Below are 16,764 nucleotides of genomic sequence, written 5' to 3' on the forward strand. Positions count from 1 at the left end.
TTTTTTTTAAAAATAACCTAATATATATATATATAGAGAGAGAGACTAGTTTTTTTTTTTTCAAATATTTTTGGGGGGCTTCAGTCTCAATGTGGCTCCGCCACTACAAAAAAGCGCAATGGCGTTATGCTCTCTCTCTCTCTCTCTCTCTCTCTCTCTATATATATATATATATATATTCAATGTTTATTCTTAATTTTCTTTCTTTCTCTCTCTCTTGTTCTTTATGCGTTTTTTGGCCTTTTGCCCTCAAGATCGCTCAATGCCTAACAGTCAACCACAACATATACTTTTCGGCTTTATTTTTAAATGGGGCGGACAAACGAATGTTCCACTCTTCTAGGCCCTTCTAGTGTTTTTTTTTTTTTTTTTTTTTTTTTTTTTTTTTTTTTTTTAATAAAATTTCATGGGGAGTGGCCGAATGAGTCTGAGCTCTTAACCTTTTTATTGGGTCTTACACAAAATGTAATGGCGGCCTTTGTTCAAGCTTCTATTTTTTTTTCTTTTTGTTTTTTTTTTTTTTAATAATATTGGGTTTCATTAAAATAAAATAAAATATATTGGGTAACCAAATGGGCTTGGGCATGACTTCAAATAATTTAGACATAGACATGCGTAATTTTTTTTATTTTTTATTAAAAAATAAAGACTATTTAGCTCTAACAAAAATGTTAAATATATATATTGGGGGAATTCGACTTCACCCGAAACTTGAAGGGAAAAAAATACTTATAACCTTTGAGGTTTAAAAAATTAACACACTCCCATTCTTTTTACATTAATAACGAAATATTCTAAATTTTATAAGAATTTCTTTACTAACATTTATCCATGGTTAGTAAAAACATAATTGATAAATTTAAAATAAAAATACAAAGTTTATCAAGCACTAAGAGAAATAATTAATTGTCTAATTTTATGTCCCCCCCCCCCCCAAATATAAATTTTTGGCTCCGCCATTGCATTGTTGAAACTTCAACAATGGCGATTAGGTGCTCTAAGCTTGTTGTTTAACTAAATCGTGAGAACCAGCCATGGTTTTCAAACAGTTGTTGTTCAACTCCAGTTCAAATAGGTCTTTGCCTTTTTTTTTTAGAACAATTCTTAAGGTTAAAAGAACAGTATTGGTGAGAGGTTCCCAGTTAATTAACCAAGTCAAACCATATAATCTAATCCAAGTTTGAAAACCATGTATACTAATTAATTACGTCATACATATGGATGTGATTTCTATTAGGGAAGTTGGGTTAAAGAGCTTTTTCAACCCAATCCAAGCTCTTTAGGATGAAAAATTCACAATCTAGCCCAATTCATGACATGTGTAGAAATCAACCTAACCTCAGCTACATGGGTTTGGTTGGATTCATGAGTTGAGCCATGGGTTGGACTTACATGTTTCATGCATTATAAAAAAATTAGACTTTTATTAATCATTTAATTATTTTTTAAATCATTACTATAATTCACATAATATATCTTAATTATATTACAAATTTCCAAATTCATTAAATTAATTCATTAAATACAAAATAAATCAAACCAAAAATAAAATAAAATAAGGATAATTAAATAAACTTTATATCCGAACTCCATTCAATTCAAGAATCAAAATAAAATCTCAATCCACCAACTTGAGGCATCAGTAGACATGGCTAAACGGGTAGGTCGGGTCAATCAGGTTACGAGTCAAATAAGTTCAAGTTAATCGGGTTGCGAGTCAAGTCAGGTCGACCTGTATTTTTCACATGAATTTTTTATTTATTTTTTTTTTTTTAATAAAGAAAACAACATGTATTTGCTATTTAGAAAGTTATGCAACAAATTGCTTGATGTAAAATGCATTACTTTGGATTCATCACTTATATCAAGAATGAACTCAGTTAAACTTATTAATACTTATTCAATAATTTTAAAATTATACACAAATCCTAACATTGCTATCTAAAACAAAATAATATAATGATTAGTAAAACAAATACACAAGTTTTATTTCTACATAATATCAACATCCCAAAATATAAAACAAAATTACAAATGATTTATTTGATAACTCATTTGACAAATAATAAAAACATGTAAGAAATTTGCAATTATGAAAGTTAATTTTATAATCTATTATCAATTGTGGTTGACACTTTATTTCAATTTGAGATATACATTAAAGTTTCATTGTTTACTTATTTAGACATAGTCTCTTTTATGAATATCATATCATTGTTAAGTAACACACACTCTAGGAAATATCATAATTTATTTTGAAAAGCCATCTATTTTGGATAAAAATTGTTAAAAAATAGGTCTAAGCATTCATAATTTATACTAATTTGATAATTTGGCTTTACTATTTTCACACTTGTGAATGTTTCTCACACATATCTACAATTTTAAATTTATATTTTTAATTCTACTGTAATCAGATTATCTTGGCATGTACTTTGCTATTTGATATCTAAAATTTTTTACTCATTACAGAATGCTTAATCATTTTTTAATTAATTTGCTTATAGTTATGTAAATTTCTCAATTGTTTTCTTAAAGCTCACAACAAACAATTAAACCAATATTGTCTAAATTTTATTTTATTTTTACCAAAATTTTTTTTTTTTAAAATGGTTTGAGATCGAATCGAGTCTCAGGTCGGGTCACAATCAACTTATTTTTGATTCGGGTAAAAAAAATCAGGTTCAGGTTAGGTATTTTTTAGGTCGGGTCAGAAAATTCTGACATGTTTTGCCATGTCTAGGCATTGGGTTCGATTGGACTGATTTCATTGGATTGATGGATTGGATACACACCTTTATGACTTTATTTCTACCTCAACTACAAGTTATGCCATGATTCTTGTTTAACAATGTGCAGAAATGGTGATAACCAAATTGCCATTATTAGGTGTTGAGGGTCATTTTTTCACTATTTACACCTAGCCATGTGTCTTACATCTATTAGACATTTTTTAGTCTAGGCTTTTTCTAAGAATGAAGTCAAGCCTAAGGGTCCCCTTTTTTTGTCGTTGTCAATCTAGGCATAAACATTTAGTCCAGTCCAAGGAGTGCTGCTATGAAATGGGCTTATTCTACTCTCATTGAAGGGGTTGTTCTCCACTTTCTGTAGAAGGAACATTATTCAACTATTTAATGAGATTTACTCCATAGAATGGATTGTTCTCCACTTTTTGCAGATTGATCATTAATTCGCTTTCTCTACTATTATAAGTCCTTCACAAAAAATACTAAATCTCAAAGAAAGTATTCATCAAGAAAATATTATTTTACTACATGTTAGCATATATATTCTCATATATATCTACACACACACACACTTACACTTATACGCATTAACACATATATGTATAAAATACATTTTGTAGGAAAAAAAAAAAAAAGATTTCAACTCCAACTCACATTGTCTTATTGCCTAGAGTAGGAATAGAGCCATGAGGTTTGGAATGTGAATCAGATTGCACATATAAAGATGAATATTGAGAAACTTAAGAGAGATGTGTCTCATGGGAGAGAGGAAGCTTCCTAGTAGTACATGTCAATACTACTATTCTGCGGTAATCTCTCTCACTAGATGTATTCTACCGAAAGGTGCAAGAACACTATTGGGTGCAAATTCTCAACCTTTTCTCTTATTTATTATATTATATCATTCTTTTTCCCTCTATTTGTTGACTCATTTTTTCTCTCTTTTGGATTACAATGAAAGAATTCTTTGGGTTTTTTTGGTGGGTTTATAGTTTGTTTCTATTTAGCATAAATGGTGGAAGACCATTAATGCTTTTTGGCTTGGCATGAACCAACCCTTTGACATGCATCTCATGATAATCCACAAATTTTTCTTTTTTTGGTATGAGTGCTTATCCTAGCAAAAGTAACTTCTAAAGAGTTGTGGTAGATCACCACAACTAGGATCTTCTTCTCCTCCACCAAACCACACCTCCCTAAATCTCGATAATGACAAGTTAAACCTTCTCATTATGTCTAGGATACAGATTGGGTGAACCTATTCGCCTACCATGCTTACCCATTGGATCTTGTTCTGCAGCTTGAAACTTAGGAATTATCTCATTCTGTACTAATTTACCTGTTGGATATTCTGCAACCTTTAATATCTGAGAATTTTCTCCTTTCGCGGCATATTTTCCTCCTTTATTCTTTTTCTTCTAACTCCTTTATACAAATGGGTTGGGCATCTTGAGCCCATTTCGCATCATTCCCTTATGCAAGGGTCTTGGGTCACTCATGGGCCCACTTATTCTCATACTCAATGTTATTTAGCAAAAGACTTTTTGTGGGCATTTTCTATTTTCTTCAATATATTTGGGCTATCCTGGGGCCTAGGTGCTACCTCTCTCTCTCTCTCTCTTTTTTTTCTTTTTTCTTTTTTAAACCTATAGGCTTCATTCACAAAACCTCAAGGCAAAAAGTGTGAAAATTTTGATATTAACATTAGGTTTTTCAAAGTTACAGACACAGCAAAGATGTGATCGATGAGATATCTATGCAATATATCTTATTACATCACATGTTGAATGTATTCTTAATCGATATAGAGAGCATAAAATTTTATGAAAATGCATTGGTATAAAACAGTTTTACCAACAAGATATTCTGAATATTTAGGTAGATAATTTGGATATGGATGACGCTCTATTGGTTGAGCCCCGTCCTGCTCATTGCTCAGCTGGCTTGTCGTCGTATGAAAGTCGAATAAATAAGGTTTTGGTTTGAATAGCTGAACTCAAATGTCATTGATCCTGAGACATGCTCTTCCTCCCCTTCCCACTAGTTAATCCTGCACATTATTGAAGAAATCTTGTCCGTCTTGAACTCTTTTTTATTTTTTGGGGACTAATCATGTTTTGAGAGCCTTAAATACTCTTAGGTCTTGGATTTCCCTTTTCAACGCGGGTTTCCTTTTGTAACCACAGGCACAGAGGAAAGATCCTCATTTCCTCTCGTTTGTGCCTAGCTTTGTGTTAAGGGCCACACAAGGAGAAAAGTGATTTTTCTTCTCTTTCTATTTATTATATCACTACTCTAATTGATTAAAAAATTATTTAAAACATAATTGGCTACTAAAGAACACTTTTAATGTAATCTATATTATCTATAACATGATTCTCTTCTTTTTGGATTAGACTTTTATGTAGTTCGAAATTATCTCTAGATCCTAAGTTTAGCAGAGACAAAATTTGGAAACAACCTAGTAAAAATATATCTCAAACTCCACTTAAATGCTTATAAAATAGGACACTATCCTATTAATTTATGTCTTTAAAACAAACTTATCCAAAATAATTAAAAAAAAAAAAAAAAACTTTTCATTGGCTCATTGCCAATGTATCACTCAGCATTAGGAAATGAAAAATATGCTTTAGCCAGCGTTAATTCTCCACCTGATTCATTCAACCAAGTGCTTCAAGTACTCACCAGACCTCAAATTGGAGACCACTTTTGTATCTGAAAATGGGTTATACCGTAATAGTTCTTCCTTTAAGTTATCAACAATCAACAGAGTATAACTTGCTGCGATGCATGTTGACGTGGCAGGGGGGACTCAATAGTACATGACTCTTATTTATGTGAGATGAGGGTATATACTGGGTGTTGTAAAAATCTCACACCTCATCAAAACCGAGTAACTTGCACCATACAATTGTGTTGGTGTAAGATATTAAAAGTGATTTTTTTTTTTTTTTTTAATTTAAGCTATTGATTTATTATTGTAGGTGCAACGTGACAAAGAAGCAATGGTACACAAGCAATGGTATAATACATGTTAAGTCTATGTTAACGTGACAATACTAGTACTGTTATATTTGTATGGAAAATAACACAATCGAATTGAAGCATTAGCGTTTTATTAATAAAATACGAGTATTGCTTTCTCAAAAAAAGAAAAAGAAAAGAAAAAAGAAGGTGACATATCCAAATATAATTACGTAGACTAAATCTTAACTTCTATAGGAACACTGCTGTGCTGTTGACTGATAATAGGTTCTGGGAAATACGATTGGTTCTCGATTACAGGCAGCACTGTAAGTACAATTCAGAAATTGTGTTCCAGTTTTGTCCACACAAAATGTTATTTCGTAAAGTTGTACGGTTCCATATTGGTCCTCATTGCATTGAATCCTTGGCTTCAAGTTGAACGTCATTTCAATTTCGTTCTTGATTTCACTGGTATAAGTTTGCATGCCAGGCCGAATTCCTGTTTAAGAAAAGCACCATAAATTATTAAGGGAAAAATATACAATCTATAATAATTTTTTAAACACAATTCAACATTATAATAAATATGCAAACCTGCTTTAAACAATATAAGGTATAGGTTAAGATATTCTGCTCTAGAAATAGCCTTTTCAAAGTACTCAGATTGAGTGAAGGAAGTGCATGTGCCATGCTTTTTCCATTCGGTATTCCAAAAAGGTTTATTGCTTCTTTTGTGTGCTGCATTGAAACTTGGCCACCAACGGTCCATTCTACCTAGGAGGTTATTCGAACCGCTTTGCACCTGCAGGTTATGTGAAGTATAAGAAATTCCTAAGCCAAATAAAACTAATAATGGTTGCTAGTACTAAAATGATTGTTTTATGACAAAAATATAGTCTTTAATACCTCATTGAAATGAAAGTCAGGACTTCCAGGACATGAGACCCCTTGCCCATCCTTTTGGGGCCACATCCCATGAAGGGTGAATCGATATTCCCAGGCATCATCATAGCATGTTACTTTACCTGTGTTGCAGTAGGATCCCGGCCATTGCAACACAAGGTAAAAATAATCATAATCTACCTCACCATCAACAATCCCAATCACAAAAACCAACCACAAAGACAAAAGCAATTTCATTTTGCTCCCTTACATGCACCACACAATCTTACAAAGTTATAACAATAATACATAAAGAGTTGGGATTATATAGCATCTTCTACCACTCTAATGCATTAAATGTTTGTAATATTTTTACAATTGAAATTTTTTACTAAATACGGCAAATGAACATATGCATGAAAAAAATGCTGATAATATTGTATATAATGAGACCATGCAATAATCCTTATTACTATACTCTACTACTAATAAGGTTCCAAATCCCTACCAGTTTATGAAGAAATAATATCACCAAGTTATATATTCCATGGTGCTATGAATTTTTTTAATAGTTTAAACAACATGTGAATATAGATGTATAAAAGGAAAAATTATAGGTAATGTGTTTTTGATTTTATTTCTATTTTTATTTTTTTTTGAGAATCAAGGTAAGGTGTTAAAGGAACCTGTTGCATGATTGTATTATGCATGGCATGTTATATCACATTTAATGCTTTTAACATAACCCTTTCTTCCCAAGGTACTTGATAATTAAAATTGTACTCTCCGTATCAATTAGGAATCTGCTCACTTGTGATACATAAAAATAAATTCCTATCCCTCACATATATGATGTGCCAATAACTTAAAAGATAAGAATTAAAGGTGTGCATGCTAAGAGAGTGCCTTCATGTGCCTACATGGACTTCTGGCATGAATTAGGTGCACACACATTTATCTCAACACCAAAATTTTGGTTTAGATTCATTTGAAAATGGGTAATCGTGAGAGTTAAGAAATTTCCAAGGAAAAGAAAATGGAATTTTAAGAAGCAATCATATGCAAAAGAAATGCAGATTGCTACCTCTAATTTCCTGGATAGAGGGTTCATAATAAAGGATGAGTATTGATTTTAAATTTCAAAATATGTGGCACCACTTATGTCTTTATGTCTTTAGTTCATTTTTTTTTGTTTTTTGTTTTTGTTTTTGTAAGTAATCTTTATATCTTTAGTTTGAGATTATCTTTCTGTCAGTTTTATAAACAAATATAGCGGATTCATGGAGAGTGCTAAAATAAGGAAAATGTAAGCAGCTATTATAATTTTATTATAAAAATATTGAAACATTAATTATAAAGATAATATAGTTAATTTTGTGATACCATACTCTTGTCTTGAAAAACATTATGGTTGGACTCCCTTATGCTTATAAATGAAGCAAGCCTATGATTGTTTAGGGGAAATTGTATATGAATTGGCTTTGCTTTAATTTGGCTCGAATTAATCTTACGAATGTTTCAAAAATTAAAATAAAAATCTTGTGAAAACTAAAAAGTGGGGTGGCCTTGTAAATTTCTAATTATTGAATATATTACACGTCATTGTAGCTCCATTTTAGGCAACATACAACTTACTGTATAATTACAAGCACATGATATCCATGCCCTTGAATCTAGCGAAAACCTTCATGGTTGCCTAATCTCTTTCTTATAAGGAACATTGAAAATGATAATTTAATGATAACGATATTCTTTGTAGTACCATATGTATATGGTTCGAATCGCACCTCTTCCTTTTCCCTCACTATTTACCTATCCAAAAATTAACAGTGTCTTAATCAAGATATTGTAGAATATTGAAGTGGGAAAAACTCATATTCTTTTCCAACTTCTCTCATAAAAATCAGATTTATATTGAAGAAATTTCATTTGACTAAACATCTGAAGAGATGAAAATAATGTCAGGATTATAAAAATCATATTCTTTTTCTGTTTTGTCTATTGTGTTTATAGGATTCTTTTTGGCGATTGTTTTCGTTGACTTCCTTTCAAGGCAATTGATCTATTTTATACGATATAATTCTTGATGCATTGGAGCCCAAAGGTGAGAGCCCAATATTTTTCATAATTATGTTGTGAAGTGAGGATAATGGTCTAAATACAACATTGCAGGCCCAAAGGTCCATGCCTATTCTTTTAACTATAGTGTGAAAGTGATGGTAGTATTGGTGTAAAAAAAAAAAAAAAAATTAAAGCCCAAATAAAACTTTTTTTTTAATATATAATCAAGCCCAAATAAAACCTGTTTACTAGTTTGCGAGGTTTTCTATGTCCTTTTGATTAGCTTTTTTATTTTTATTTTTAATTGTCTAATCCTTTAGAGGATATACGACCTTGAGTATTCAATTCATGGCCAGCTATTGGAGATGAAGATATATATAGTTTTGGACCTCATTATTCTTCAATTTTTTTGTGGAAAAAAAAGCAGCAATATCAAGAATTATCTTAAAGACTAATATCTTGTTGAATACTATGGCTTGTTTGGATTAAGGGAGAGAGTAGAAAAGAGTTGGCTGAATTTATCTTAATTGCCGGCCAACTCTAATCTATTTCTCCTCCCTTCTCTTTCAATCCAAGCAAACTATTAAATTCTTGAATCAATATTTTCTCCCAAAATAAAAAAAAAGTTCCCAAATCAATATGGTCTACTATTTCCAATAATATCTTAATAATGAAGGAAGGAAATATCTATATCTAGAGCATCTTGAATATACTTGCTTATTTGTGTTACCTTCAAAAAAAGACAACATTTTCCTCTTTTTCAATGGTCCTTTTGTGTGCCTTATGACACTATTCATTGACAATTTGACACCAATCTTCATTTTCATTGACATGGTAATACGAACCATTGCCTTTTGGTAGATGTTAGTATATTGATCCCCTCCCCCAAAATCTTAGCATTTATCTAGAGATGTTGTATTTAGGACAAGACATTAATTTATCTTTTCCTCTCCCTTGTGTGCGTGTTTGTTTCTCCAAAAAAAAAAAAAAAAAGAATGGCAATTGTCTCACATTGCTTAAGAGAGTGTGTTATGTGTAGCATAACTTGCCACACCCTCCCTTAAAAGTTACCATGGCTTTTGAGTGGAGTTGTGGTGTGCTTTTATATTAGAATCTCTTTTTCTATCCCTTTTGTGTGTGTGTTTGTTTCTCGAAAAAAATATAAGAATACAAAAAAAAGGACAAGACATTAATTTAGGGAACATGTCTCGTAGAAAGAATATTTCATTGTGTTTGACATTGGTGTAACTCTATTCTTTATAAAAATTAAAAGAGTCTTCAAACGATATAACGATCGTTCTCTTGTGACTCTAAACTGACTTGGCGGCAGAAATCTAAGTGGGCAAGTTTGCACTCTGTTGCAAAAAAGAAACAGAACATGGGGCAAACTGCAAAGCGGGAAAAAAAAAAACAAAACAAAACAAAACAAAAGCAAATATCTACAAACATTTTGATAGAAAACCCTAAAACCCAAAACAAAAACGAATCAAATCTAAACCTATCCAACAAAAAAAACTCAATTAAAAGGGGAAAGAATGTGTCGGCGCCAATTCCTACCACCGTCAGTAGCCTTGCCATAGAAGAAAAGTCTATCGGAACTGGCGGTGGTAGGAAGCCGGACTGACCTTGGTGGCAGCGACATTCACGAACACTATTTCTGTATCCTTCTCAATCATTCTGTGTTTTAAAAGCCTGAAACAAAAAACAAATCAAACCTAAACCTAGCCAACAGGAAAAACTCAATTGAAAGGAACATTTCATACCCAAATCTAAAAAAATTTACCAGTGTTGATGGGCCATAGATTTTTTCCGGTCGTCTAATTCTGCCTCTTTCTTTGTTTCTTTCTCCGTGTCTCAGGCCTCATCGCCTCTCTCTATTTATATCTCCGTGTACATCGTATTTCTCTCATGGCGCCGTACGAACTGTCTCTCTTTGTGATTATATCTTTCTCAAGCCCTTCGTCTGTACTTTTACCACTCTGCTCTCTTCCTTTTTATTCATACAGCAAGCAAGGCTTTTTTTTTTTTAATAAATTTATGCAGTTAATTTTTATATTTATAATGAGAGGCTTTTAAACGTTGTAGCGTTACCAAGAAAATGATACACCGTACGAATTTTTTAAGATTAAATCTACACGTGTCAACATTTTAAGGGGGCTTTTTTGCTTACGTGTCAGCACCTGGTAAAAGCTTCTGCTATTATATATAGTATTAGATCCCATTCACTTTAAGTTTTGCCTCCAAAATAATCCTCTCTTAGATAATTATGTGATAGAGCATAAATAATGTTTTTGTTTTTGTTTTTGTTCTTGTTCTTTTTTTTTTTTTTCTTTTTTTTCTTTTTTTGTTGTAACTATAATGTTGTAGGTTGTGCTATCAAAATTAAAATTAACATTGAAGAAGAAAAAGATTAGGAACAAATATTCTATTTTAAGACATTGGTTAATTAAAACATTTTAATTACGTTTAATTTTATCTTTAGACACTTTTTTTTTTTTGGGTGAAAATTTAGATTGTCATTTCTTTTGTGAGAACTGGATTCACCTTACAAGTTGTAAATAAGTTACAACAGATACTCAAACCGAAAACATCTATGTTTTAGTTTTGCTGTAATTAGTTTTTTAGATAAGGAATTTGGCTTGGATGATTGATAAGTGTTTTTTTATTTGACATTCTTAATGTTGAAAAAACCAAGACCGATGCTTATGACTTTTTCAATTAGGACAACGATGCAATTTGTTTTTATAAATTAAGTGTAAATTAGATGTGAGAAGAATTAATGGTAGGTTTCGTGAAGCTTCTTTTTTTTTTTTTTTTTTTTTGACATTTAGAAAAATAATTTGATCAAAAATCCTAATGGTTTTTCAATTCCCATAAAAGGTCCAACAGTGAATAGCTTAGTCCATGCCTCCCTAACACCAAATTCTAGCAACGACCATATATGAAAAAAAACTCTCCGACCATTCTATATCTTCTATAAAATAACTAGAGAAACCAATTCATTTAACAAGAAAAACCTTCTTTGACTATAATGGTGATAGAGAACGCACTATTATCTGGTAGAGTTGTTAGAAATAACTCATTGCTTATATCAAATGATAAAATGCATTGATTGCATTTATCACTATGACTTGCCTACCATGAAAGCACCCCTTTCGTGTATGTCCTATGACAAAGATAGTTTAAAATATTACTAGGCACGGATGCATGAACATTTCTCTATGACATAGAATTAGGGTGGTCACAGGACTACCCTAACCTAAATATATACATACATACACACACACACACACACACACACACACACACATATATATATATGTGTATTATGTACAAATTTTAAAATTTATGATTTTTTTATTTTAAAAAAAGAACTTTTGATTGCCCTAAATTTTTTTTAGGCCCACCATAATTAAACTTTGGACAAAATTTGGCAATAAGTTTGGTTGTAGATTAAAATTACAACTCTATTCAACATTTTTTTATTAGATATGAATTTTAACAAATTCATCATTTAATTACGTTTTCTTCTTATATCCTTCATACTTGTAAAATTTTAAAAAGATTAAAGATCAATAACTATGTTGTCAATCAAATGTTTAAATTTCAAGTTTTTATAGTTTAAATTATACATAAAAATAAGTTTATGGATCTAATAGTAAATATCATCCGATTAGTATGAAATTTGACATGTGTTTTAAGAACATAGAGAACATGTAATTCAATGGTTAGATTTTTAAAATATGAAGTAATGTTAATTTGTTTAGTGAGAGTTGTAGTCTTAGGTTACAACTAAGTTTGTAGTGAATCTTTGCTCCCTTAACAATATATTAGATCCTTACAAATAAAATGAAAAATTCTAAGAAAATTTTTTTTTAACTAAATTTTTGAAGAGATGTAGCTTGTCACATTGATAATGAGATTATCATATAACGATTTTAAAATAAGAAAATTCATAGAAGGAAATTGTAAGATTTTATGTGTTTGTGATTTTAACGGATATTAACAGAGGTGTTGATTTGACAGTCATGTAAAATTATGGAGTAAATTGACCGAAATAAAAGTTTAAGGGATGTTATGTCCACTAGCTCAAAGTTTAGGGAGTGTATGAGCATTTTTCCCATTTTCTTTTTTGAGAAGAAGCCTGCAAATTCTTTTAAGGCATGACTAGCCAAATCGGCTAAAATTACAGCTTGGATATGTGGGAGAAAAATCATCCCTCTACATCTAAAAGTCACTAGTATATCTAGCATGGTTGTGAGCAATGAAATTTTCTTGTTTCCTAGTATGGGAAAAAAAATCTTTATAATAGGATCCTAACATCAATTTAGCTTCATCGATAAGATGACCAAAGGAAGCAAACGAAATATCTTTCACATATCAAAGGCTTGAAAGTTACTTCAGAATCACCTTCTATGATAATGGAAGAGGCACCAATAATATCCCTAGCAAAGAGTAGGGCTTTCACTCCAACTACTGCTTTGACTTCATTCACAAATTATTAGAAATAAATGAGAGATATTACCTAAATTTTCTTTGAAAATTATACAATATGATTTTACCAAAAAAGGTGGTGGAGATAATGCGTGGACCAAATCACTATCTTGAGACAAATCGTGCCATTTACGCTTTACCCGATGTAGTTAGACAAATAATTCCTACACGTTGTTTCTAGGATAGAAGAGTCTTGTCACCTTTGTTGATTATCCTTACGAGTCTACACTGCAAATCTCAAATTCACAAGCAAACAACTATAGTTCGTTTGGAAAGAGTTTATTTAGCTGAAGTTGAAAATTTTTGTTGAAGGTACTGTAAATAAAATTAAAATGTAGTTGAAATAGTGCAGTGAAATTTATGAATAGTACCAAAAAATGTAATGTGACTTATGAATAGTACCAAAAATAAGCTAAATAGTAAAAAAGCTAACTTTTTAAGTCAATGCTAAATGCACACAAGAAATAGATTTTCTAAAAAGGGTTCATGTAAAAAAAAAAAAAAAAAAACCATATATATGTAGTGGTAGTTTGCACAGGACGTCTGAGGAACAGCCAAAAGAATGGCAAACATATGAGCTAATATAAATTTTTCTTTGAAGAAGATGGAGTAGTATAAATTGGAAAAGTGTCTTAGAAAAGATTATCACAAGAGCCCTATTGGAAAAGTGGTTTGGTTATGGAGAAGGTGTTTATTGATGAAGTTTTGGCCAGTAATGAGGACATACCATGATTTACAGACACCCTTGAATCGTAATAAAGACATCGCTGGCCGCCATAGCAAAATATTTATCACCAAGTCTTTAGAAAGTATTTTATTAGTCATCAATATAGTGTTTCTTCCTTTCCTAGGTTACAAAGAGGAAAATGAATGATCAACAAACATAGAGATGAGAAACTATTTGGTCTTGGGAGATTGAGTTCTTGTTTAAACTAGTCATTAACTCATGCGTAGATAATTTAACAAAATTGATATATTTCACTTTATTTTAAAGGTACAATCACTTGAAAATGAACGATAATCATTAATTTCAATTCAAAATAAAGGCTGAAAATATATTTATATACTCAACTACCGCACACTCTTGGTGCGATGGTCACTCCACAAGTATAAGTGCTTGTGGGGTGTGGGAGATAAGGGTCGAAGTTCAAGTCTTCAGGAAAGAGTTTCACACACATATACACTTAGATTAGGCTACATTAGAAATTCTATCTTGTATATATATATATATATATACACACACAACACTCAAGCCATCATAATGATTAAACTATCTTCAAGCAATATTGAGAATATATTTTCTTAATTTTTAATGTATGCCCAGACAATTTGTGAAGCATTTTTATATTATTTAATTAAAATGAATTTATATGACAACATAAATAAAAAGATATGAGAGTTAATATGGAAATTAAAGAGTTAGTGAAATTTTTATCTCACATAAAAAATGAGAGAGACTTTTTTATTTTTATTTTTAATTGTGGTGATTAATAAGCTAATATACATTGAAGCAAATATTGAGTTAAATATGTGTGCAAGGGAGAGGTCAAAGAAGGACATGTTGAATCTCCTTAAATAAATGTAAAATATTTATTCATTTTCTCTTTGTATGTGTTATTTCCATAACTATTGTGTATGCACCAGCTTAACTCATTTCAATGAAATAATTGGTTGCAAAGATTATATACATAGATTGGAAAAAAATAAACAACATTATGATAGTGATCGTGAAAAATATGACAATCAAATTATTTTTCTAAATGTCAAAAAAAAAAAAAAAAAAAAAGAAGCTTCACGAAACCTACCATTAATTCTTCTCACATCTAATTTACACTTAATTTATAAAAACAAATTGCATCGTTGTCCTAATTGAAAAAGTCATAAGCATCGGTCTTGGTTTTTTCAACATTAAGAATGTCAAATAAAAAAACACTTATCAATCATCCAAGCCAAATTCCTTATCTAAAAAACTAATTACAGCAAAACTAAAACATAGATGTTTTCGGTTTGAGTATCTGTTGTAACTTATTTACAACTTGTAAGGTGAATCCAGTTCTCACAAAAGAAATGACAATCTAAATTTTCACCCAAAAAAAAAAAAGTGTCTAAAGATAAAATTAAACGTAATTAAAATGTTTTAATTAACCAATGTCTTAAAATAGAATATTTGTTCCTAATCTTTTTCTTCTTCAATGTTAATTTTAATTTTGATAGCACAACCTACAACATTATAGTTACAACAAAAAAAGAAAAAAAAGAAAAAAAAAAAAAAGAACAAGAACAAAAACAAAAACAAAAACATTATTTATGCTCTATCACATAATTATCTAAGAGAGGATTATTTTGGAGGCAAAACTTAAAGTGAATGGGATCTAATACTATATATAATAGCAGAAGCTTTTACCAGGTGCTGACACGTAAGCAAAAAAGCCCCCTTAAAATGTTGACACGTGTAGATTTAATCTTAAAAAATTCGTACGGTGTATCATTTTCTTGGTAACGCTACAACGTTTAAAAGCCTCTCATTATAAATATAAAAATTAACTGCATAAATTTATTAAAAAAAAAAAAGCCTTGCTTGCTGTATGAATAAAAAGGAAGAGAGCAGAGTGGTAAAAGTACAGACGAAGGGCTTGAGAAAGATATAATCACAAAGAGAGACAGTTCGTACGGCGCCATGAGAGAAATACGATGTACACGGAGATATAAATAGAGAGAGGCGATGAGGCCTGAGACACGGAGAAAGAAACAAAGAAAGAGGCAGAATTAGACGACCGGAAAAAATCTATGGCCCATCAACACTGGTAAATTTTTTTAGATTTGGGTATGAAATGTTCCTTTCAATTGAGTTTTTCCTGTTGGCTAGGTTTAGGTTTGATTTGTTTTTTGTTTCAGGCTTTTAAAACACAGAATGATTGAGAAGGATACAGAAATAGTGTTCGTGAATGTCGCTGCCACCAAGGTCAGTCCGGCTTCCTACCACCGCCAGTTCCGATAGACTTTTCTTCTATGGCAAGGCTACTGACGGTGGTAGGAATTGGCGCCGACACATTCTTTCCCCTTTTAATTGAGTTTTTTTTGTTGGATAGGTTTAGATTTGATTCGTTTTTGTTTTGGGTTTTAGGGTTTTCTATCAAAATGTTTGTAGATATTTGCTTTTGTTTTGTTTTGTTTTGTTTTTTTTTTTCCCGCTTTGCAGTTTGCCCCATGTTCTGTTTCTTTTTTGCAACAGAGTGCAAACTTGCCCACTTAGATTTCTGCCGCCAAGTCAGTTTAGAGTCACAAGAGAACGATCGTTATATCGTTTGAAGACTCTTTTAATTTTTATAAAGAATAGAGTTACACCAATGTCAAACACAATGAAATATTCTTTCTACGAGACATGTTCCCTAAATTAATGTCTTGTCCTTTTTTTTGTATTCTTATATTTTTTTCGAGAAACAAACACACACACAAAAGGGATAGAAAAAGAGATTCTAATATAAAAGCACACCACAACTCCACTCAAAAGCCATGGTAACTTTTAAGGGAGGGTGTGGCAAGTTATGCTACACATAACACACTCTCTTAAGCAATGTGAGACAATTGCCATTCTTTTTTTTTTTTTTTT

The 16,764-nt window shown here is 31.0% G+C and overlaps 1 protein-coding gene across 1 annotated transcript; it reads right to left on the bottom strand.

The window, feature by feature from the left end:
* Positions 1–5,959: 5,959 nt before the first annotated feature.
* LOC112004225 (ribonuclease 1) lies at positions 5,960–6,857 on the bottom strand. Its single transcript, XM_024036456.1, has 3 exons — positions 6,624–6,857; positions 6,312–6,519; positions 5,960–6,216 (listed from the first exon to the last, which is right to left on the bottom strand). The coding sequence occupies exons 1-3, from the start codon at positions 6,855–6,857 to the stop codon at positions 5,960–5,962; spliced, it is 699 nt and encodes a 232-aa protein (XP_023892224.1).
* Positions 6,858–16,764: the final 9,907 nt, after the last annotated feature.

This window comes from Quercus suber, unplaced genomic scaffold (assembly GCF_002906115.3).
Source record: "Quercus suber isolate HL8 unplaced genomic scaffold, Cork oak 2.0 scaffold_287, whole genome shotgun sequence".
Taxonomy (NCBI): Eukaryota; Viridiplantae; Streptophyta; class Magnoliopsida; order Fagales; family Fagaceae; genus Quercus; species Quercus suber.